At 48.0% G+C, this 23,486-nt stretch overlaps 1 protein-coding gene across 1 annotated transcript in view; it reads left to right on the top strand.

Moving 5' to 3' along the window:
* The window catches only part of iars1 (isoleucyl-tRNA synthetase 1), a 163,954-nt gene that overhangs the window by 51,136 nt on the left and 89,332 nt on the right, over nucleotides 1–23,486 (top strand). The window contains exons 12-13 of the mRNA XM_055869922.1: nucleotides 7,000–7,091; nucleotides 7,678–7,776. Of these exons, the coding sequence (XP_055725897.1) occupies nucleotides 7,000–7,091; nucleotides 7,678–7,776 (191 nt within the window). The remainder of the gene's footprint in view (nucleotides 1–6,999; nucleotides 7,092–7,677; nucleotides 7,777–23,486) is intronic.

The following is a 23,486-nucleotide window of genomic DNA, read 5'->3' as shown; positions in this document are numbered from 1 at the left end:
CAGCTGGTGCTGGTCTCCCCTCAGCCGTACTCTCTGATTGGTGGAATCACAGCTGGTGCTGGTCTCCCCTCAGCCGTACTCTCTGATTGGTGGAATCACAGCTGGTGCTGGTCTCCCCTCAGCCGTACTCTCTGATTGGTGGAATCACAGCTGGTGCTGGTCTCCCCTCAGCCGTACTCTCTGATTGGTGGAATCACAGCTGGTGCTGGTCTCCCCTCAGCCGTACTCTCTGATTGGTGGGATCACAGCTGGTGCTGGTCCTCCCCTCAGCCGTACTCTCTGATTGGTGGAATCACAGCTGGTGCTGGTCCTCCCCTCAGCCGTACTCTCTGATTGGTGGGATCTCAGCTGGTGCTGGTCCTCCCCTCAGCCGTACTCTCTGATTGGTGGAATCACAGCTGGTGCTGGTCTCCCCTCAGCCGTACGCTCTGATTGGTGGGATCTCAGCTGGTGCTGGTCCTCCCCTCAGCCGTACTCTCTGATTGGTGGGATCTCAGCTGGTGCTGGTCCTCCCCTCAGCCAACTGTAGTTCTTTCGTAGCCTTGATATGACGACAGAAATAGTTTAAAAGTTGATTTTAACTAACCTTCATTTTTAAATGCCAGAAATAATCAACATATTTTTTTTTTTAACTCACTTTTTGGATTTGGTAGTTTGACCTAAATAGTTTTAAGAGAACACACAGCATTTGACGTCATGGTTCATCTCGCCGCCATCACCACCTGGGATTTGAACTGGCAACCCTTCGATTTTACTGGCCTGCTTCTCTAACCTTGAGGCTACCTCTGTGCCTTTATGAGGAAGTTAGCACCGGGTTTAACACATCTGCCAGGCAGGGAGGCAGCAGAGCCCTGGAATAGATAGGAACCACCTGGGATTTGAACTGGCAACCCTTTGATTTACTGGCCCACTTCTCTAACCTGGAGGCGGAGAAAGTCATTTAGGGGTTAACGCATCTGAAGGACCCAGATAGTTGATGCACCGCCTAGCGTTGTCCCAGGCGGCGTTGATTTTGGAGGTTAAGAAACACACTGGACACACACACACACACACACACACATACACACACATACACACACACACACACACACTGGACACACACACTGGACACACACACACACACACACTGGACACACACACTGGACACACACACACACACACACTGGACACACACACACACACACACACTGGACACACACACACACTGGACACACACACACACTGGACACACACACACTGGACACACACACACTGGACACACACACACACACACACACACACACTGGACACACACACACATACACTTTAGAGGTTAACAGAAGACTCCCATAAATCAATTATGTATCAGACAGGAAGCCCATGCAGTTCCAGTCTGCTGCCAGGAAGTACACATCGGACACTAATGGACACACAACACACAACACACATGAACATTCACAAACTGGACACACACACACACACATTGGACACTAATGGACACACAACACACACATGGACATTCACAAACTGGACACACACACACAACACACACATGGACATTCACAAACTGGACACACACACACACACACACACACACACTGGACACACACACACACACACGGACACACTGGACACACACACACACACACACACACACACATTGGACACTAATGGACACACACACACACACACATGGACATTCACAAACTGAACACACACACACAACACACACATGGACATTCACAAACTGGACACACACACACACACACACTGGACACACACACACACACACGGACACACTGGACACACACACACACACACACACACACACACACACACACACACACACACACACACACACACACACACACACACACACACACTGGACACACAACACACACACATGGACATTCACAAACTGGACACACACACACACACACTGGACACACACACACACACACACACTGGACACACACACACACACACACACACACACTGGACACACACACACACACACACACACACACTGGACACACAACACACACATGGACATTCACAAACTGGACACACACACACTGGACACACACACACACACACACTGGACACACACACACACACACACACACACACTGGACACACACACACACACACACACACACACACACACTGGACACACAACACACACATGGACATTCACAAACTGGACACACACACACACACACACTGGACACACACACACACACACACACACACACACAGACTGGACACACACACACACACACACACACACACACACTGGACACACAACACACACACATGGACATTCACACACTGGACACACAACACACACACATGGACATTCACAAACTGGACACAACACACACACACACACATGGACATTCACAAACTGGACACACACACACACACATGGACATTCACAAACTGGACACACAAACACACACATGGACATTCACAAACTGAACACACACACACACACATGGACATTCACAAACTGAACACACACACACACACATGGACATTCACAAACTGAACACACACACACACACATGGACATTCACAAACTGGACACACACACACACACATGGACATTCACAAACTGGACACACACACACACACATGGACATTCACAAACTGGACACACACACACACACACATGGACATTCACAAACTGGACACACACACACACACACATGGACATTCACAAACTGGACACACACACACACACACATGGACATTCACAAACTGGACACACACACACACACACATGGACATTCACAAACTGGACACACACACACACACACACACATGGACATTCACAAACTGGACACACACACACACACACACACATGGACATTCACAAACTGGACACACACACACACACACACACACATGGACATTCACAAACTGAACACACACACATGGACATTCACATGGACATTCACAAACTGAACACACACACATGGACATTCACATGGACATTCACAAACTGAACACACACACACACACATGGACATTCACACACTGGACACACACACATGGACATTCACAAACTGGACACACACACACACACACATGGACATTCACAAACTGGACACACACACACACACACATGGACATTCACAAACTGGACACACACACACACACACATGGACATTCACAATCTGGACACACACACACACACACACATGGACATTCACAAACTGAACACACACACACGGACATTCACATGGACATTCACAAACTGAACACACACACACACACATGGACATTCACACACTGGACACACACACATGGACATTCACAAACTGGACACACACACACACACACATGGACATTCACAAACTGGACACACACACACACACACATGGACATTCACAAACTGGACACACACACACACACACACACATGGACATTCACAAACTGGACACACACACACACACACATGGACATTCACAAACTGGACACACACACACACATGGACATTCACAAACTGGACACACACACACACACACACACACACATGGACATTCACAAACTGAACACACACACATGGACATTCACATGGACATTCACAAACTGAACACACACACATGGACATTCACAAACTGAACACACACACACACACATGGACATTCACACACTGGACACACACACATGGACATTCACAAACTGAACACACACACACACATTTGGCCCGTTTCCACTCAACTGAATCAATCCGTACTCCTGTTAGAAAGATAATTTGTAAAAGCAAGACACGCCTGGAGAATATATGAGGTGCTTTAGAGCTGCTGTGATATGGAAAGTAGAGAGGAACAGAAATGAAATGGTGTTACCCTGTAGAAGAGGGTGTGTGTGGGAAAATGGTGTTACCCTGTAGAAGAGGGTGTGTGTGGGAAAATGGTGTTACCCTGTAGAAGAGGGTGTGTGTGGGAAAATGGTGTTACCCTGTAGAAGAGGGTGTGTGTGGGAAAATGGTGTTACCCTGTAGAAGAGGGTGTGTGTGGGAAAATGGTGTTACCCTGTAGAAGAGGGTGTGTGGGGAAAATGGTGTTACCCTGTAGAAGAGGGTGTGTGGGGGGGAAAATGGTGTTGCCCTGTAGAAGAGGGTGTGTGGGGGGGAAAATGGTGTTACCCTGTAGAAGAGGGTGTGTGTGGAAAATGGTGTTACCTTGTAGAAGAGGGTGTGTGTGGGAAATGGTGTTGCCCTGTAGAAGAGGGTGTGTGGGGAAAATGGTGTTACCCTGTAGAAAAGGGTGTGTGGGGAAATGGTGTTACCCTGTAGAAGAGGGTGTGTGGGGAAAAATGGTGTTACCCTGTAGAAGAGGGTGTGTGGGGAAAATGGTGTTACCCTGTAGAAGAGGGTGTGTGGGGAAAAATGGTGTTACCCTGTAGAAGAGGGTGTGTGGGGAAATGGTGTTACCCTGTAGAAGAGGGTGTGTGGGGGAAAATGGTGTTGCCCTGTAGAAGAGGGTGTGTGGGAAAATGGTGTTACCCTGTAGAAGAGGGTGTGTGTGGGAAAATGGTGTTACCCTGTAGAAAAGGGTGTGGGGGGAAATGGTGTTACCCTGTAGAAGAGGGTGTGTGTGGGGAAAAATGGTGTTACCCTGTAGAAGAGGGTGTGTGTGGGAAAATGGTGTTACCCTGTAGAAAAGGGTGTGTGGGGAAATGGTGTTACCCTGTAGAAGAGGGTGTGGGGGGGAAAATGGTGTTACCCTGTAGAAGAGGGTGTGTGTGGGAAAATGGTGTTACCCTGTAGAAGAGGGTGTGTGGGGAAAATGGTGTTGCCCTGTAGAAGAGGGTGTGTGGGGGGAAATGGTGTTGCCCTGTAGAAGAGGGTGTGTGGGGAAAATGGTGTTGCCCTGTAGAAGAGGGTGTGTGGCGGGAAATGGTGTTGCCCTGTAGAAGAGGGTGTGTGCGGGAAAATGGTGTTGCCCTGTAGAAGAGGGTGTGTGCGGGAAAATGGTGTTACCCTGTAGAAGAGGGTGTGTGGGGGAAAATGGTGTTACCCTGTAGAAGAGGGTGTGTGGGGAAAAATGGTGTTACCATGTAGAAGAGGGTGTGTGGGGGAAAAATGGTGTTACCCTGTAGAAGAGGGTGTGTGGGGAAATGGTGTTACCCTGTAGAAAAGGGTGTGTGGGGAAATGGTGTTACCCTGTAGAAGAGGGTGTGTGGGGAAAATGGTGTTACCCTGTAGAAGAGGGGGTGTGTGGGAAAATGGTGTTACCCTGTAGAAGAGGGTGTGTGTGGGAAAATGGTGTTACCCTGTAGAAAAGGGTGTGTGGGGAAATGGTGTTACCCTGTAGAAGAGGGTGTGTGGGGGAAAATGGTGTTACCCTGTAGAAGAGGGTGTGTGTGGGAAAATGGTGTTACCCTGTAGAAGAGGGTGTGTGTGGGGAAAATGGTGTTACCCTGTAGAAGAGGGTGTGTGGGGAAAAATGGTGTTGCCCTGTAGAAGAGGGTGTGTGGGGAAAATGGTGTTACCCTGTAGAAGAGGGTGTGTGGGGAAAATGGTGTTGCCCTGTAGAAGAGGGTGTGTGGGGAAAATGGTGTTGCCCTGTAGAAGAGGGTGTGGGGGGGAAAATGGTGTTGCCCTGTAGAAGAGGGTGTGTGGGGAAAATGGTGTTGCCCTGTAGAAGAGGGTGTGTGGGGGAAAATGGTGTTACCCTGTAGAAGAGGGTGTGTGGGAAAAATGGTGTTACCCTGTAGAAGAGGGTGTGTGGGGAAATGGTGTTACCCTGTAGAAGAGGGTGTGTGTGGGAAAATGGTGTTACCCTGTAGAAAAGGGTGTGTGGGGAAATGGTGTTACCCTGTAGAAGAGGGTGTGGGGGAAAATGGTGTTACCCTGTAGAAGAGGGTGTGTGTGGGGAAATGGTGTTACCCTGTAGAAGAGGGTGTGTGTGGGGAAAATGGTGTTACCCTGTAGAAGAGGGTGTGTGGGAAAAATGGTGTTACCCTGTAGAAGAGGGTGTGTGGGAAAAATGGTGTTACCCTGTAGAAGAGGGTGTGTGTGGTAAAAATGGTGTTACCCTGTAGAAGAGGGTGTGTGTGGGGAAAATGGTGTTACCCTGTAGAAGAGGGTGTGTGTGGGGAAAATGGTGTTACCCTGTAGAAGAGGGTGTGTGGGAAAAATGGTGTTGCCCTGTAGAAGAGGGTGTGTGGGAAAAATGGTGTTGCCCTGTAGAAGAGGGTGTGTGGGAAAAATGGTGTTGCCCTGTAGAAGAGGGTGTGTGGGAAAAATGGTGTTGCCCTGTAGAAGAGGGTGTGTGGGGAAAAATGGTGTTGCCCTGTAGAAGAGGGTGTGTGGGGAAAAATGGTGTTACCTAACAGAGTAATTGCTGGTTTGATATACTATAATAAACATGAAGTATATAGGAGAACCGTTAAACCCTTCTCCTCCTCCTCCCCAAACACTCGGTCTCCTCTCCTATCTCTCTGTCAGCTGGTACTGAACTGCAGTCTGGGATATGTCTGTCCTCTCCTATCTCTCTGTCAGCTGGTACTGAACTGTAGTCTGGGATATGTCTCCTCTCCTATCTCTCTGTCAGCTGGTACTGAACTGTAGTCTGGGATATGTCTGTCCTCTCCTTTCTCTCTGTCAGCTGGTACTGAACTGCAGTCTGGGATATGTCTGTCCTCTCCTTTCTCTCTGTCAGCTGGTACTGAACTGCAGTCTGGGATATGTCTCCTCTCCTATCTCTCTGTCAGCTGGTACTGAACTGTAGTCTGGGATATGTCTGTCTCCTCTCCTATTTCTCTGTCAGCTGGTACTGAACTGTAGTCTGTCGTTGTGATTTTGTTTGTTGTATAGGGTGGCAAAATCACGGAAACTTCCCAAATTTCCAGGTTTTTCTAAAAATCGTGGTTGGAGGATTCCCAGAACCAGAAAGGGAACCAGGGAGAGAATCCTCCAAACTCTAATTTCTGATAAACCTGGGAAGTTGGGTGAAGTTTTCAGCCCGAGCAGCAATCTCACAGAGTTTCCCCTCTCCTGTTCAGGACGCGGACAAGAACATCATCAAATGGCTGAAGGAACAGGGTCGTCTGGTCAACAGCAGCTCTTTCAAGCATAGCTACCCTTTCTGTTGGAGGTCAGTCTTCCTAGTAACTCCAAGAAAACACTTCCTAGTAGGTCTGTCTGATGACCTTCCCACTGACCTCCAGACGCTGGTAGCGTTTCTGTAGCGTTAAATCACAGACGGGACGAAGAGAAGCTCAACTCTCCCCCTCCTCTTCCTCTCCTCTAGCTCGCTCGCTCCCTCTCCTCCTCTCCCTCTTCCCTCCCTCCCTCTACCTCTCTTCCCTTCCTCTACCTCTCTCTCTTCCTCTACCTCTCTCTCTTCTCCTCTCTTCCTCCTCTACCTCTCCCTCCTCTCCCTCTCCCTCCTCTCCCTCTCCCTCCTCTCCCTCTCCTCCCTCTCCTCTCTTCCTCCTCCTCCTCTACCTCACCCTCTACGTCTGACACTACTTTGGCTACTTTGAAGAATCTCAAATATAAAATTATGTTTAACACTTTGTTGGTTACTACATGATTCCATATGTGTTATTTCATAGTGTTGATGTCTTCACTATTATTCTGCAATGTAGAAAATAGTACAAATAAAGAAAAACCTTGGAATGAGTAGGTGTATCCAAACTTTTGACTGGTTGTGTGTAATATATGTTCGTATCCTACAGATCTGACACTCCTCTGATCTACAAGGCTGTTCCCAGCTGGTTTATTAGGGTGGAACACATGGTGGAGAAGCTGCTGGAAAACAATGACAAATGCTACTGGTAAGACCTGTTACAAGATCTAATATCCTCATTACTTCTGTCCTACCGTACATCCAAGTCCTACTGCTAAGACCTGCTATCTACTACAAGATGGCGCCGACTGAGATGGTCGCCTCGCTTCGAGTCCTTAGGAAACTTTGCAGTATTTTTTTTCTTTTTCTGTATTGTTACTCTTATACGATTGGATATAAGAGTGTAGTCAACTTACCAACATTACGACCAGGAATACGACTTTCCCGAAGCGGATCCTCTGTTCGGACTGTTAACTCGAAATGACACAACGACAAAGTTCCAGTTTAACAAAGTTTACTATACTATATGAACACAATACAAGTAGCCATCACACTCGAGGCTAGGTCCAACAACCACTAGACTTCCTGCGCATGCGCACTCTTCACTGAGTGATAGCCCCGTAATAACAGAAATACAGGGATACTTAAAACATGAACTTAACACGGACCACCACCCTGGACAATGGATCTAATTCCAGAAGTCGACCCAAAACAACGGCGCGGCAGACGGAGTGGCCTCCTGGTCAGGCTCCGTAGACGTGCACATCGCCCTCCGCTCCCGAGTATACTACTCGCCAATGTCCAGTCTCTTGACAACAAGGTACACTAAATTCGAGCAACGGTTTCCTTCCAGAGAGACATCAGAGATTGTAACATCCTCCGTTTCGCGGAAACATGGCTCTCTCGGGATATGTTGTCGGAATCGGTCCAACCACCGGGCTTCTCCATGCATCACGCCGACAGAGATAAACACCTCTCTGGGAAGAGGGAGGGCGGGGTTTTATGCTTCATGAGTAACGACTCATGGTGTAACCATAACAACATACAGGAACTCAAGTCCTCCAGCTCACCGGACCTAGAATTCCTTACAATCAAATGCCGGCCATATCACCTCCCAAGAGAAATCTCGTCAGTTATCGTCACAGCTGTGTACATTCCCCCTCAAGCAGACACCAAGATGGCCCTCAAGGAACTTCACTGGACTCTATGTAAACTGGAAACCATATATCCTGAGTCTGTATTTAATTTAGCTGAGGATTTTAACAAAGCAAATTTGAGAACAAGGCTACCTAAATTCTATAAGCATATTGATTGCACTATGCTTTGGGGAAATACACATTCGATCAATGCTACTGTAACTTCCGCGATGCATACAAAACCCTCCCCCGCCCTCCCTTCGGCAAAATCCGACCGCAACGCCATCTTCCTCCTACCGTCTTATAGGCAGGAACTCAAACGGGATGTACCAGTGACTAGAACCCTTCAACGCTGGTCTGACCAATCGGAATCCACGCTTCAAGGTTGTTTTGATCACGCGGACTGGGACATGTTCCGGGTAGCTTCAGAGGAAAAGCATCGGTCTATACGCTGACTCAGTGAGTGAGTTTATAAGGCAGTGAATTGGAGATGTTGTACCCACTGTGACTATTAAAACCTTCCCCTAACCAGAAACCATGGATGGATGGCGACATTCGTGCGAAACTGAAAGCGCGAACCACCGCATTTCACCATGGAAAGCGGTCTGGGAATATGACTGAATATAAACCGTGTAGTTATTCCCTCCGCAAGGCAATCAAACAAGGGAAATGCGGAGGGGAGTCGTAATTCAGCGGCTCAGACACGAGACGTATGTGGCAGGGTCTACAGACAATCACGGATTACAAAGGGAAAATCAGCCGTGTCGCGGACATCGTCACGCTTGAAGACAAACTAAACACCTTCTTTGCCCCGCTTTGAGGATAATACAGTACCATCGTCGCGGCCCGCTAACAAGGACTGCGCCCCCAAGCTCTCCTTCTCCGTAGCCGACGCGAGTAAAACATTTAAACGTGTTAACCCTCGCAAGGCTTCTGGCCCAGATGGCATCCCCTAGCCGCGTCCTCAGAGCATAAGCAGACCAGCTGGCTGGTGTGTTTACGGACATATTCAATCTCTCCCTATCCCAGTCTGCTGTCCCCACCACATGCTTCAAGATGGCCACCATTGTTCCAGTACCCAAGAAGGCAAAGATAACTGAACTAAACGACTACCACCCGGTAGCACTCAATTATGTGATCATGTGTTTGACATCAAGTGCTTTGAGAGACTATTCAAGGATCATATCACCTCCACCTTACCGGCCACCCTAGACCCACTTCAGTTTGCATACCGCCCCAACAGGTCCACAGACGATGCAATCGCCATCACACTGCACACTGCCCTATCCCATCTAGACAAGAGGAATATCTATGTAAGAATGCTGTTCATTGACTACAGCTCAGCATTCAACACTCATCATCAAGCTGGAGGCCCTGGGTCTCAACCCCACTCTGTGCAATTGGGTCCTGGATTTCCGGACGTGCCGCCCCCAGGTAGTGAAGGTAGGAAATAACACCTGTACTCCCTGTTCACCCACGACTGCGTGGCCATGCACGCCTCCAACTCAATCATCAAGTTTGCAGACGACACAACAGTAGCGGGCTTGATTTCCAACAACGACGAGACGGCCTACAGGGAGGAGGTGAGGGCCCTCGGAGTGTGGTGTCAGGAAAATAACATCTCACTCAACGTCAACAAAACAAAGGAGATGATTGTGGACTTCAGGAAACAGCAGAGGGAGCACCCCCCATCCACATTGACGGGATAATGGTGGAGAAGGTGGAAAGTTTTAAGTTCCTCGGCGTACACATCACGGACGATCTGAAATGGTCCACCCACACAGACAGTGTGGTGAAGAACCTCGGGAGGCTGAATAAATTTGGTTTGTCACCTAAAACCCTGACAAACTTTTACAGATGCACAATTGAGTGCATCCTGTCGGGCTGTATCACCGCCTTGTACGGCAACTGCTCCGCCCACAACCGTAAGGCTCTCCAGAGGGTAGTGAGGTCTGCACAACGCATCACCGGGGGCGAACTACCTGCCCTCCAGGACACCTACACCACCCGATGTCACAGGAAGGCCATAAAGATCATCAAGGACATCAACCACCCGAGCCACTGCCTGTTCACCCCGCTATCATCCAGAAGGCGAGGTCAGTACAGGTGCATCAAAGCTGGAACCGAGAGACTGAAAAACAGCTTCTATCTCAAGGCCATCAGACTGTTAAACAGCAGTAACTAACTCAGAGAGGCTGCTGCCTACATAGAGACTCATATCACTGGCCACTTTAATAAATGGACCACTAGTCACTTTAAACAATGCTACTTTAAATAATGTTTACATATTTTAAATTACTCATATCACATGTATATACTGTATTTTATACCATCTATTGCACCTTGCCTATGCCGCTCGGCCACACAGTTTGTCTATTGTTATGGCATAGATGAAGATCAGATCAAATTTGATGACCAATTTATGCAGAAATCCAGGTAATTCCAACGGGTTCACATACTTTTTCTTGCCACTGTATATTTATCTGTACATATTCTCATTCACCCCTTTAGATTTGTGTGTATTAGGTAGTTGTTGTGGAATTGTTAGATTACTTGTTAGATATTACTGCACGGTCGGAACTAGAAGCACAAGCATTTCGCTACACTCGCATTAACATCTGCTAACCAGGTGTATGTTGGAGCAGCAGGTAGCCTAGTGGGTTAGAGCGTTGGGCCGGTAACTGAAAGGTTGTTGGATCGAATCCCGAAGCCGACAAGGTAAAAATCTGTCCTTCTACAACCTGAACAAGGCAGTTAACCCACTGTTCCCCGACTCCGGGATACTGGCCTTCTAGGCAATCTTCAATCTTGAGAAACAGACGCCTCACAAGTCCTCAACTGGCAGCTTCATTAAATAGCACCTGCAAAACACCAGTCTCAAAGTCAACAGTGAAGAGGCGACTCCAGGATGCTGGCCTTCTAGGCAGAGTTCCTCTGTCCAGTGTCTGTGTTCTTTTGCCCATCTTACTCTTTTCTTTTCATTAGCCAGTCTGATATATGGCTTTTTCTTTGCAACTCTGCCTGAAAGGTAGTGAAAAAGCTTGATTAGTCTTCGACAAGCCTCCGGAGGCTCAACAATTGCATCACACCCTCTGTACGGAGCCTCAGGTCCTCATTCCTGGATCAAGCTCTGTCGCTGCGGCAGCCTTTTGCTGCAGTAGGACGTGTGTGTGTGTGTGTGTGTGTTATGCTGATGTCGTACACATTCTACACTGTCATGCCAACCCCCCCCCCCTCTACACTCCGTACATCATGACATATTCTCAACTACACTGTCATGCCAAACCCCCCCCCCCCCTCTACACTCCGTGCATCATGACATATTCTCAACTACACAGCAGGAATCTGTACTGATGATACTTCTGGTTCTGTGTGAGGTGGCCTCTCTTCTTCTCTCCTCTAATAAAAAAGATTTTGGAGGCATTGGGGCCCCTCAAATCCTCAGCGTTTTACAGCTGCACCATCAAGAGCATTTTGACTGGCTGCACCACTGCTTGTTATGGCAACTGCTTGGCATCCGACCGCACGGCGCTACAGAAGGTGGTGAGGACAGCCCAGTACATCACTGGGGCCGAGCTCCATGCCATCCAGGACCTCTATACCAGGCGGTGGTGTGGACAGCCCAGTACATCACTTGGGCCGGGCCCCCTACCATCCAGAACCTCTATACCAGGCGGTGGTGTGGACAGCCTAGTACATCACTGGGGCCGAGCTCCCTGCCATCCAGGACCTCTGTAGCTAGTGTCCTGTTGCTTATAGCTAGTGTCCTGTTGCTTATAGCTAGTGTCCTGTTGCTTATAGCTAGTGTCCTGTTGCTTATAGCTAGTGTCCTGTTGCTTATAGCTAGTGTCCTGTCGCTTATAGCTAGTGTCCTGTCGCTTATAGCTAGTGTCCTGTCGCTTATAGCTAGTGTCCTGTCGCTTATAGCTAGTGTCCTGTCGCTTACAGCTCGTGTCCTGTCGCTTACAGCTCGTGTCCTGTCGCTTACAGCTCGTGTCCTGTCGCTTACAGCTCGTGTCCTGTCGCTTACAGCTCGTGTCCTGTCGCTTATAGCTCGTGTCCTGTCGCTTATAGCTCGTGTCCTGACATCCACCTGCTCTGCATATAATTTAAATCCTTAATTATTACATTATTTGAAGTTCTATTTGATGTAAATTACATTTCATAGCACCGTATTTTGGTCTGACTTTTGTTATGGAGTTGATGGGTGGATGTTAAGTCTTTTTTTCACAGAATGTAGGGTTAAAAAAAAATATATATATATATGGAGCTAATTAGTGTTATTTTTAGAACCAGACTTGGTACATCTGTATTGGACTATACACCCTGCAGGGAAATGTGCCAGTTCTGCGGCCGTGTGGCTCTGCGGCCGGCCGTGTGGCTCTGGGTCATTGGCCGTGTGGCTCTGCGGCCGGCCGTGTGGCTCTGGGTCATTGGCCGTGTGGCTCTGCGGACATGTGGCTCTGGGTCATTTGGGTCTCTGTAGATGTTGGATAGCTCCGTTCCTTCAGCACGAGACAGAACAGCAGCACACTGTAGATTTTCCATTTAGGATGGCTAGAGAGGATGGTAGAGTGGGGAGAAATAATTCCATGGATTTAAATAGAAATGCCTCTCACAAATGGGAATTGATGAACTCATTGGACTACTAGACGAACCTGATGCCATTTACAGGGATGTGTTCTCCTGTGGCTGGGATGGGAGCGGCTTGGCCCAAAAACACAAGAGCCTTTATAGTGCACTAGGTTTAACCTGGGCCTGGTCAACAGTAGAGCACTAGGTTTAACCTGGGCCTGGTCAACAGTAGAGCACTAGGTTTAACCTGGGCCTGGTCAACAGTAGGGCACTAGGTTTAACCTGGGCCTGGTTAACAGTAGGGCACTAGGTTTAACCTGGTCCTGGTCAACAGTAGGGCACTAGGTTTAACCTGGGCCTGGTTAACAGTAGGGCACTAGGTTTAACCTGGTCCTGGTCAACAGTAGAGCACTAGGTTTAACCTGGGCCTGGTCAACAGTAGGGCACTAGGTTTAACCTGGGCCTGGTCAACAGTAGTGCACTAGGTTTAACCTGGGCCTGGTTAACAGTAGTGCACTAGGTTTAACCTGGTCCTGGTCAACAGTAGGGCACTAGGTTTAACCTGGGCCTGGTTAACAGTAGGGCACTAGGTTTAACCTGGGCCTGGTTAACAGTAGTGCACTAGGTTTAAACTGGACGTAACCTGGAAAGGTGTTTTTGACCTAGAAGGGAGTTTTTAACCTGGGCGGGGGAGTTTTTAACCTTGAAGAAATAAAAATGCATCTCAGTTTATTTTCAGAAAAATGATCTAGAGGCCAGATGGATATAGTCAATGCTACGGTGTGCTAGTTTCTGTCTTAGTCTTTCTAATATGTAAAGCAACTAACTTTATATTTAATCACTGAGATTATGTTAGGGCATAGTGTTAATGAGTCCTTGGTCCCAATTCTCCTTTTTTTCCCTGACGTGTGCACTACCCTACACAGATTTAAAAGCATATGATTGGGACACGAGGGGATTGTTAGTTGTGTTACTTGTCAGGATGTCGGCCATGTTGTGTCATGGCAAATGTAGTTCAGTGAACTGGAGTCAGTCCCATTTCTTTATCGCTCTCTTCTCTCTCTCTCTTTTGGCATTTTCTACTGTGAACTGAAATGAACTGTTCGTTCGTAGAATGGCAATGTAGGAATGAGACCCAACGATACAGACAGAGAAGATATGAGAGGATAACTTCTTCATGGGATTTCCAGACTTTTCTGTTGGCCTTTTTTGATTGACTTCAGGCCGGTCTGCTCCCCAGGTGAAAGATGACCTCATGACCTTAGTTCAGACCAGACCAGTTCAGACCAGATCAGCCAACTAGAGATAACTAATAGAGGCCAGATGGATAAAGACATGTTGATGTTGTTGCCTGCTAGTTTCAGTGGTAGTCTTTCTAGTTTTGGCTCCTGAGTTAAATCACTGAAATTATGTTGGGTCTTCCCATCCCTGGCTGACAGACTTGTTCAATTATATTACATAAGGCAGTCTTGTATAACCGGATGTCTGTCTGGGCCTCGTCTGTCTGGGCCTCGTCTCCCCGGTCCGTCTGGGCCTCGTCTCCCCGGTCCGTCTGGGCCTCGTCTCCCCGGTCCGTCTGGGCCTCGTCTCCCCGGTCCGTCTGGGCCTCGTCTCCCCGGTCCGTCTGGGCCTCGTCTCCCCGGTCCGTCTGGGCCTCGTCTCCCCGGTCCGTCTGGGCCTCGTCTCCCCGGTCCGTCTGGGCCCTGAATAGGGCCCGCTATGTAATATATAGGGAATAGGGCCCGCTATGTAATATATAGGGAATAGGGCACGCTATGTAATATATAGGGAATAGGGCCCGCTATGTAATATATAGGGAATAGGGCCCGCTATGTAATATATAGGGAATAGGGCCCGCTATGTAATATGTAGGGAATAGGGCGCGCTATGTAATATGTAGGGAATAGGGCCCGCTATGTAATATGTAGGGAATAGGGCCCGCTATGTAATATGTAGGGAATAGGGCCCGCTATGTAATATGTAGGGAATAGGGCCCGCTATGTAATATGTAGGGAATAGGGCCCGCTATGTAATATGTAGGGAATAGGGCCCGCTATGTAATATGTAGGGAATAGGGCCCGCTATGTAATATGTAGGGAATAGGGCCCGCTATGTAATATGTAGGGAATAGGGCCCGCTATGTAATATGTAGGGAATAGGGCCCGCTATGTAATATGTAGGGAATAGGGCCCGCTATGTAATATGTAGGGAATAGGGCCCGCTATGTAATATGTAGGGAATAGGGCCCGCTATGTAATATGTAGGGAATAGGGCCCGCTATGTAATATGTAGGGAATAGGGCCCGCTATGTAATATGTAGGGAATAGGGCCCGCTATGTAATATGTAGGGAATAGGGCCCGCTATGTAATATGTAGGGAATAGGGCCCGCTATGTAATATGTAGGGAATAGGGCCCGCTATGTAATATGTAGGGAATAGGGCCCGCTATGTAATATGTAGGGAATAGGGCCCGCTATGTAATATGTAGGGAATAGGGCCCGCTATGTAATATGTAGGGAATAGGGCCCGCTATGTAATATGTAGGGAATAGGGCCCGCTATGTAATGTGTAGGGAATAGGGCCCGCTATGTAATGTGTAGGTAATAGGGCCCGCTATGTAATGTGTAGGTAATAGGGCCCGCTATGTAATGTGTAGGGAATAGGGCCCGCTATGTAATGTGTAGGGAATAGGGCCCGCTATGTAAGGTGTAGGGATTAGGGCCCGCTATGTAAGGTGTAGGGAATAGGGCCCGCTATGTAAGGTGTAGGGAATAGGGCCCGCTATGTAATGTGTAGGGAATAGGGCCCGCTATGTAATGTGTAGGGAATAGGGCCCGCTATGTAATGTGTAGGGAATAGGGCCCGCTATGTAATGTGTAGGGAATAGGGCCCGCTATGTAATGTGTAGGGAATAGGGCCCGCTATGTAATGTGTAGGGAATAGGGCCCGCTATGTAATGTGTAGGGAATAGGGCCCGCTATGTAATGTGTAGGGAATAGGGCCCGCTATGTAAGGTGTAGGGAATAGGGCCCGCTATGTAAGGTGTAGGGAATAGGGCCCGCTATGTAATGTGTAGGGAATAGGGCCCGCTATGTAATGTGTAGGGAATAGGGCCCGCTATGTAATGTGTAGGGAATAGGGCCCGCTATGTAATATGTAGGGAATAGGGCCCGCTATGTAATATATAGGGAATAGGGCCCGCTATGTAATATATAGGGAATAGGGCCCGCTATGTAATATATAGGGAATAGGGCCCGCTATGTAGGGAATAGGGCCCGCTATGTAGGGAATAGGGCCCGCTATGTAGGGAATAGGGCCCGCTATGTAGGGAATAGGGCCCGCTATGTAGGGAATAGGGCCCGCTATGTAGGGAATAGGGCCCGCTATGTAGGGAATAGGGCCCGCTATGTAGGGAATAGGGCCCGCTATGTAATATATAGGGAATAGGGCCCGCTATGTAATATATAGGGAATAGGGCCCGCTATGTAAGATATAGGGAATAGGGCCCGCTATGTAAGATATAGGGCCCGCTATGTAAGATATAGGGCCCGCTATGTAATATATAGGGAATAGGGCCCGCTATGTAATATGTAGGGAATAGGGCCCGCTATGTAATATGTAGGGAATAGGGCCCGCTATGTAATATATAGGGAATAGGGCCCGCTATGTAATATGTAGGGAATAGGGCCCGCTATGTAATATATAGGGAATAGGGCCCGCTATGTAATATGTTGTGAATAGGGCGCGCTATGTAATATATACGGAATAGGGCGCGCTATGTAATATATAGGGAATAGGGCCAGCTATGTAATATATAGGGAATAGGGCCCGCTATGTAATATATAGGGAATAGGGCCCGCTATGTAATATATAGGGAATAGGGCCCGCTATGTAATATATAGGGAATAGGGCCCGCTATGTAATATATAGGGAATAGGGCCCGCTATGTAATATATAGGGAATAGGGCCCGCTATGTAGGGAATAGGGCCCGCTATGTAATATATAGGGAATAGGGCCCGCTATGTAATATATAGGGAATAGGGCCCGCTATGTAGGGAATAGGGCCCGCTATGTAGGGAATAGGGCCCGCTATGTAGGGAATAGGGCCCGCTATGTAGGGAATAGGGCCCGCTATGTAGGGAATAGGGCCCGCTATGTAGGGAATAGGGCCCGCTATGTAGGGAATAGGGCCCGCTATGTAATATATAGGGAATAGGGCCCGCTATGTAATATATAGGGAATAGGGCCCGCTATGTAATATATAGGGAATAGGGCCCGCTATGTAGGGAATAGGGCCCGCTATGTAATATATAGGGAATAGGGACCGCTATGTAATATATAGGGAATAGGGCCCGCTATGTAATATATAGGGAATAGGGCCCGCTATGTAATATATAGGGAATAGGGCCCGCTATGTAATATATAGGGAATAGGGCTCGCTATGTAATATATAGGGAATAGGGCCCGCTATGTAATATGTAGGGAATAGGGCCCGCTATGTAGGGAATAGGGCCCGCTATGTAGGGAATAGGGCCCGCTATGTAATATGTAGGGAATAGGGCCCGCTATGTAATATGTAGGGAATAGGGCCCGCTATGTAATATGTAGGGAATAGGGCGCGCTATGTAATATATAGGGAATAGGGCCCGCTATGTAATATGTAGGGAATAGGGCCCGCTATGTAATATATAGGGAATAGGGCCCGCTATGTAATATATAGGGAATAGGGCCCGCTATGTAATATATAGGGAATAGGGCCCGCTATGTAATATATAGGGAATAGGGCCCGCTATGTAATATATAGGGAATAGGGCCCGCTATGTAATATATAGGGAATAGGGCCCGCTATGTAATATATAGGGAATAGGGCCCGCTATGTAATATATAGGGAATAGGGCCCGCTATGTAGGGAATAGGGCCCGCTATGTAATATATAGGGAATAGGGCCCGCTATGTAATATATAGGGAATAGGGCCCGCTATGTAGGGAATAGGGCCCGCTATGTAGGGAATAGGGCCCGCTATGTAGGGAATAGGGCCCGCTATGTAATATATAGGGAATAGGGCCCGCTATGTAATATATAGGGAATAGGGCCCGCTATGTAATATATAGGGAATAGGGCCCGCTATGTAATATATAGGGAATAGGGCCCGCTATGTAGGGAATAGGGACCGCTATGTAATATATAGGGAATAGGGACCGCTATGTAATATATAGGGAATAGGGCCCGCTATGTAATATATAGGGAATAGGGCCCGCTATGTAATATATAGGGAATAGGGCCCGCTATGTAATATATAGGGAATAGGGCTCGCTATGTAATATGTAGGGAATAGGGCCCGCTATGTAATATGTAGGGAATAGGGCCCGCTATGTAGGGAATAGGGCCCGCTATGTAGGGAATAGGGCCCGCTATGTAGGGAATAGGGCCCGCTATGTAGGGAATAGGGCCCGCTATGTAATATATAAGGAATAGGGCCCGCTATGTAATATGTAGGGAATAGGGCCCGCTATGTAATATGTAGGGAATAGGGCACGCTATGTAATATGTAGGGAATAGGGCCCGCTATGTAATATGTAGGGAATAGGGCCCGCTATGTAATATGTAGGGAATAGGGCCCGCTATGTAATATATAGGGAATAGGGCCCGCTATGTAGGGAATAGGGCCCGCTATGTAATATATAGGGAATAGGGCCCGCTATGTAATATATAGGGAATAGGGCCCGCTATGTAATATATAGGGAATAGGGCCCGCTATGTAATATATAGGGAATAGGGCCCGCTATGTAGGGAATAGGGCCCGCTATGTAATATGTAGGGAATAGGGCGCGCTATGTAATATATAGGGAATAGGGCCCGCTATGTAATATGTAGGGAATAGGGCCCGCTATGTAATATGTAGGGAATAGGGCGCGCTATGTAATATGTAGGGAATAGGGCCCGCTATGTAATATATAGGGAATAGGGCCCGCTATGTAATATGTAGGGAATAGGGCGCGCTATGTAATATATAGGGAATAGGGCCCGCTATGTAATATGTAGGGAATAGGGCCCGCTATGTAATATGTAGGGAATAGGGCCCGCTATGTAATATGTAGGTAATAGGGCGCGCTATGTAATATGTAGGGAATAGGGCGCGCTATGTAATATATAGGGAATAGGGCCCGCTATGTAATATGTAGGGAATAGGGCCCGCTATGTAATATGTAGGGAATAGGGCCCGCTATGTAATATATAGGGAATAGGGCCAGCTATGTAATATATAGGGAATAGGGCGCGCTATGTAATATATAGGGAATAGGGCCCGCTATGTAATATGTAGGGAATAGGGCGCGCTATGTAATATATAGGGAATAGGGCCCGCTATGTAATATGTAGGGAATAGGGCGCGCTATGTAATATGTAGGGAATAGGGCCCGCTATGTAATATGTAGGGAATAGGGCGCGCTATGTAATATATAGGGAAGAGGGCCCGCTATGTAATATGTAGGGAATAGGGCGCGCTATGTAATATATAGGGAATAGGGCCCGCTATGTAATATGTAGGGAATGGGGCCCGCTATGTAATATGTAGGGAATAGGGCCCGCTATGTAATATATAGGGAATAGGGCCCGCTATGTAATATATAGGGAATAGGGCCCGCTATGTAATATATAGGGAATAGGGCCCGCTATGTAATATATAGGGAATAGGGCCCGCTATGTAGGGAATAGGGCCCGCTATGTAATATATAGGGAATAGGGCCCGCTATGTAATATATAGGGAATAGGGCCCGCTATGTAGGGAATAGGGCCCGCTATGTAGGGAATAGGGCCCGCTATGTAGGGAATAGGGCCCGCTATGTAATATATAGGGAATAGGGCCCGCTATGTAATATATAGGGAATAGGGCCCGCTATGTAATATATAGGGAATAGGGCCCGCTATGTAATATATAGGGAATAGGGCCCGCTATGTAGGGAATAGGGACCGCTATGTAATATATAGGGAATAGGGACCGCTATGTAATATATAGGGAATAGGGCCCGCTATGTAATATATAGGGAATAGGGCCCGCTATGTAATATATAGGGAATAGGGCCCGCTATGTAATATATAGGGAATAGGGCTCGCTATGTAATATGTAGGGAATAGGGCCCGCTATGTAATATGTAGGGAATAGGGCCCGCTATGTAGGGAATAGGGCCCGCTATGTAGGGAATAGGGCCCGCTATGTAGGGAATAGGGCCCGCTATGTAGGGAATAGGGCCCGCTATGTAATATATAAGGAATAGGGCCCGCTATGTAATATGTAGGGAATAGGGCCCGCTATGTAATATGTAGGGAATAGGGCACGCTATGTAATATGTAGGGAATAGGGCCCGCTATGTAATATGTAGGGAATAGGGCCCGCTATGTAATATGTAGGGAATAGGGCCCGCTATGTAATATATAGGGAATAGGGCCCGCTATGTAGGGAATAGGGCCCGCTATGTAATATATAGGGAATAGGGCCCGCTATGTAATATATAGGGAATAGGGCCCGCTATGTAATATATAGGGAATAGGGCCCGCTATGTAATATATAGGGAATAGGGCCCGCTATGTAGGGAATAGGGCCCGCTATGTAATATGTAGGGAATAGGGCGCGCTATGTAATATATAGGGAATAGGGCCCGCTATGTAATATGTAGGGAATAGGGCCCGCTATGTAATATGTAGGGAATAGGGCGCGCTATGTAATATGTAGGGAATAGGGCCCGCTATGTAATATATAGGGAATAGGGCCCGCTATGTAATATGTAGGGAATAGGGCGCGCTATGTAATATATAGGGAATAGGGCCCGCTATGTAATATGTAGGGAATAGGGCCCGCTATGTAATATGTAGGTAATAGGGCGCGCTATGTAATATGTAGGGAATAGGGCGCGCTATGTAATATATAGGGAATAGGGCCCGCTATGTAATATGTAGGGAATAGGGCCCGCTATGTAATATGTAGGGAATAGGGCCCGCTATGTAATATGTAGGGAATAGGGCCCGCTATGTAATATATAGGGAATAGGGCCAGCTATGTAATATATAGGGAATAGGGCGCGCTATGTAATATATAGGGAATAGGGCCCGCTATGTAATATGTAGGGAATAGGGCGCGCTATGTAATATATAGGGAATAGGGCCCGCTATGTAATATGTAGGGAATAGGGCGCGCTATGTAATATGTAGGGAATAGGGCCCGCTATGTAATATGTAGGGAATAGGGCGCGCTATGTAATATATAGGGAAGAGGGCCCGCTATGTAATATGTAGGGAATAGGGCGCGCTATGTAATATATAGGGAATAGGGCCCGCTATGTAATATGTAGGGAATGGGGCCCGCTATGTAATATGTAGGGAATAGGGCCCGCTATGTAATATATAGGGAATAGGGCCCGCTATGTAATATATAGGGAATAGGGCCCGCTATGTAATATATAGGGAATAGGGCCCGCTATGTAATATGTAGGGAATAGGGCCCGCTATGTAATATGTAGGGAATAGGGCGCGCTATGTAATATATAGGGAATAGGGCCCGCTATGTAATATATAGGGAATAGGGCCCGCTATGTAATATATAGGGAATAGGGCCCGCTATGTAATATGTAGGGAATAGGGCGCGCTATGTAATATGTAGGGAATAGGGCCCGCTATGTAATATGTAGGGAATAGGGCGCGCTATGTAATATATAGGGAATAGGGCCCGCTACGTAATATGTAGGGAATAGGGCGCGCTATGTAATATGTAGGGAATAGGGCCCGCTACGTAATATGTAGGGAATAGGGCGCGCTATGTAATATGTAGGGAATAGGGCCCGCTACGTAATATGTAGGGAATAGGGCGCGCTATGTAATATATAGGGAATAGGGCCCGCTATGTAATATGTAGGGAATAGGGCGCGCTATGTAATATATAGGGAATAGGGCCCGCTATGTAATATGTAGGGAATAGGGCCCGCTATGTAATATGTAGGGAATAGGGCCCGCTATGTAATATGTAGGGAATAGGGCCCGCTATGTAATATGTAGGGAATAGGGCCCGCTATGTAATATATAGGGAATAGGGCCCGCTATGTAATATATAGGGAATAGGGCCCGCTATGTAATATATAGGGAATAGGGCCCGCTATGTAATATATAGGGAATAGGGGCCCGTTATGTAATATATAGGGAATAGGGCCCGCTATGTAATATATAGGGAATAGGGCCCGCTATGTAATATATAGGGAATAGGGCCCGCTATGTAATATATAGGGAATAGGGCCCGCTATGTAATATATAGGGAATAGGGCCCGCTATGTAATATATAGGGAATAGGGCGCGCTATGTAATATATAGGGAATAGGGCCCGCTATGTAAGGTGTAGGGAATAGGGCCCGCTATGTAAGGTGTAGGGAATAGGGCCCGCTATGTAAGGTGTAGGGAATAGGGCCCGCTATGTAATATATAGGGAATAGGGCCCGCTATGTAATATATAGGGAATAGGGCGCCATTTGGTGCTTATGTTTAAAAAAAAATCATTGATCTGATTCTCCATCAAGCTAACAGTGGTTCTCCCTCACCCCTCCTCTCTCTCCCTCACCCCTCCTCTCTCTCCCTCCACCCCTCCTCTCTCTCCCTCCACCCCTCCTCTCTCTCTATCCCCTCGCTCTTCTTCCCCCTCGCTCTCCTTCCCCCTCGCTCTCTGTCTCTCTCTCCACCCCTCCTCTCTCTCTCTCCACCCCTCCTCTGTCTCTCTCTCCACCCCTCTGTCTCTCTCTCCACCCCTCCTCTGTCTCTCTCTCCACCCCTCCTCTGTCTCTCTCTCCACCCCTCCTCTGTCTCTCTCTCCACCACTCCTCTGTCTCTCTCTCCACCCCTCCTCTGTCTTTCTCTCCACCCCTCCTCTGTCTCTCTCTCCACCCCTCCTCTCTCTCTCTCCACCCCTCCTCTGTCTCTCTCTCCACCCCTCCTCTGTCTCTCTCTCCACCCCTCTGTCTCTCTCTCCACCCCTCTGTCTCTCTCTCCACCACTCCTCTGTCTCTCTCTCCACCCCTCCTCTGTCTCTCTCTCCACCCCTCCTCTGTCTTTCTCTCCACCCCTCTGTCTCTCTCTCCACCCCTCCTCTCTCTCTCTCACCCCTCCTCTGTCTCCCTCTCCACCCCTCCTCTCTCTCTCTCACCACTCCTCTGTCTCTCTCTCCACCCCCT

This window comes from Salvelinus fontinalis, chromosome 18, assembly GCF_029448725.1.
Source record: "Salvelinus fontinalis isolate EN_2023a chromosome 18, ASM2944872v1, whole genome shotgun sequence".
Taxonomy (NCBI): domain Eukaryota; kingdom Metazoa; phylum Chordata; class Actinopteri; order Salmoniformes; family Salmonidae; genus Salvelinus; species Salvelinus fontinalis.
This window is presented reverse-complemented; position numbering and strand designations above follow the sequence as displayed.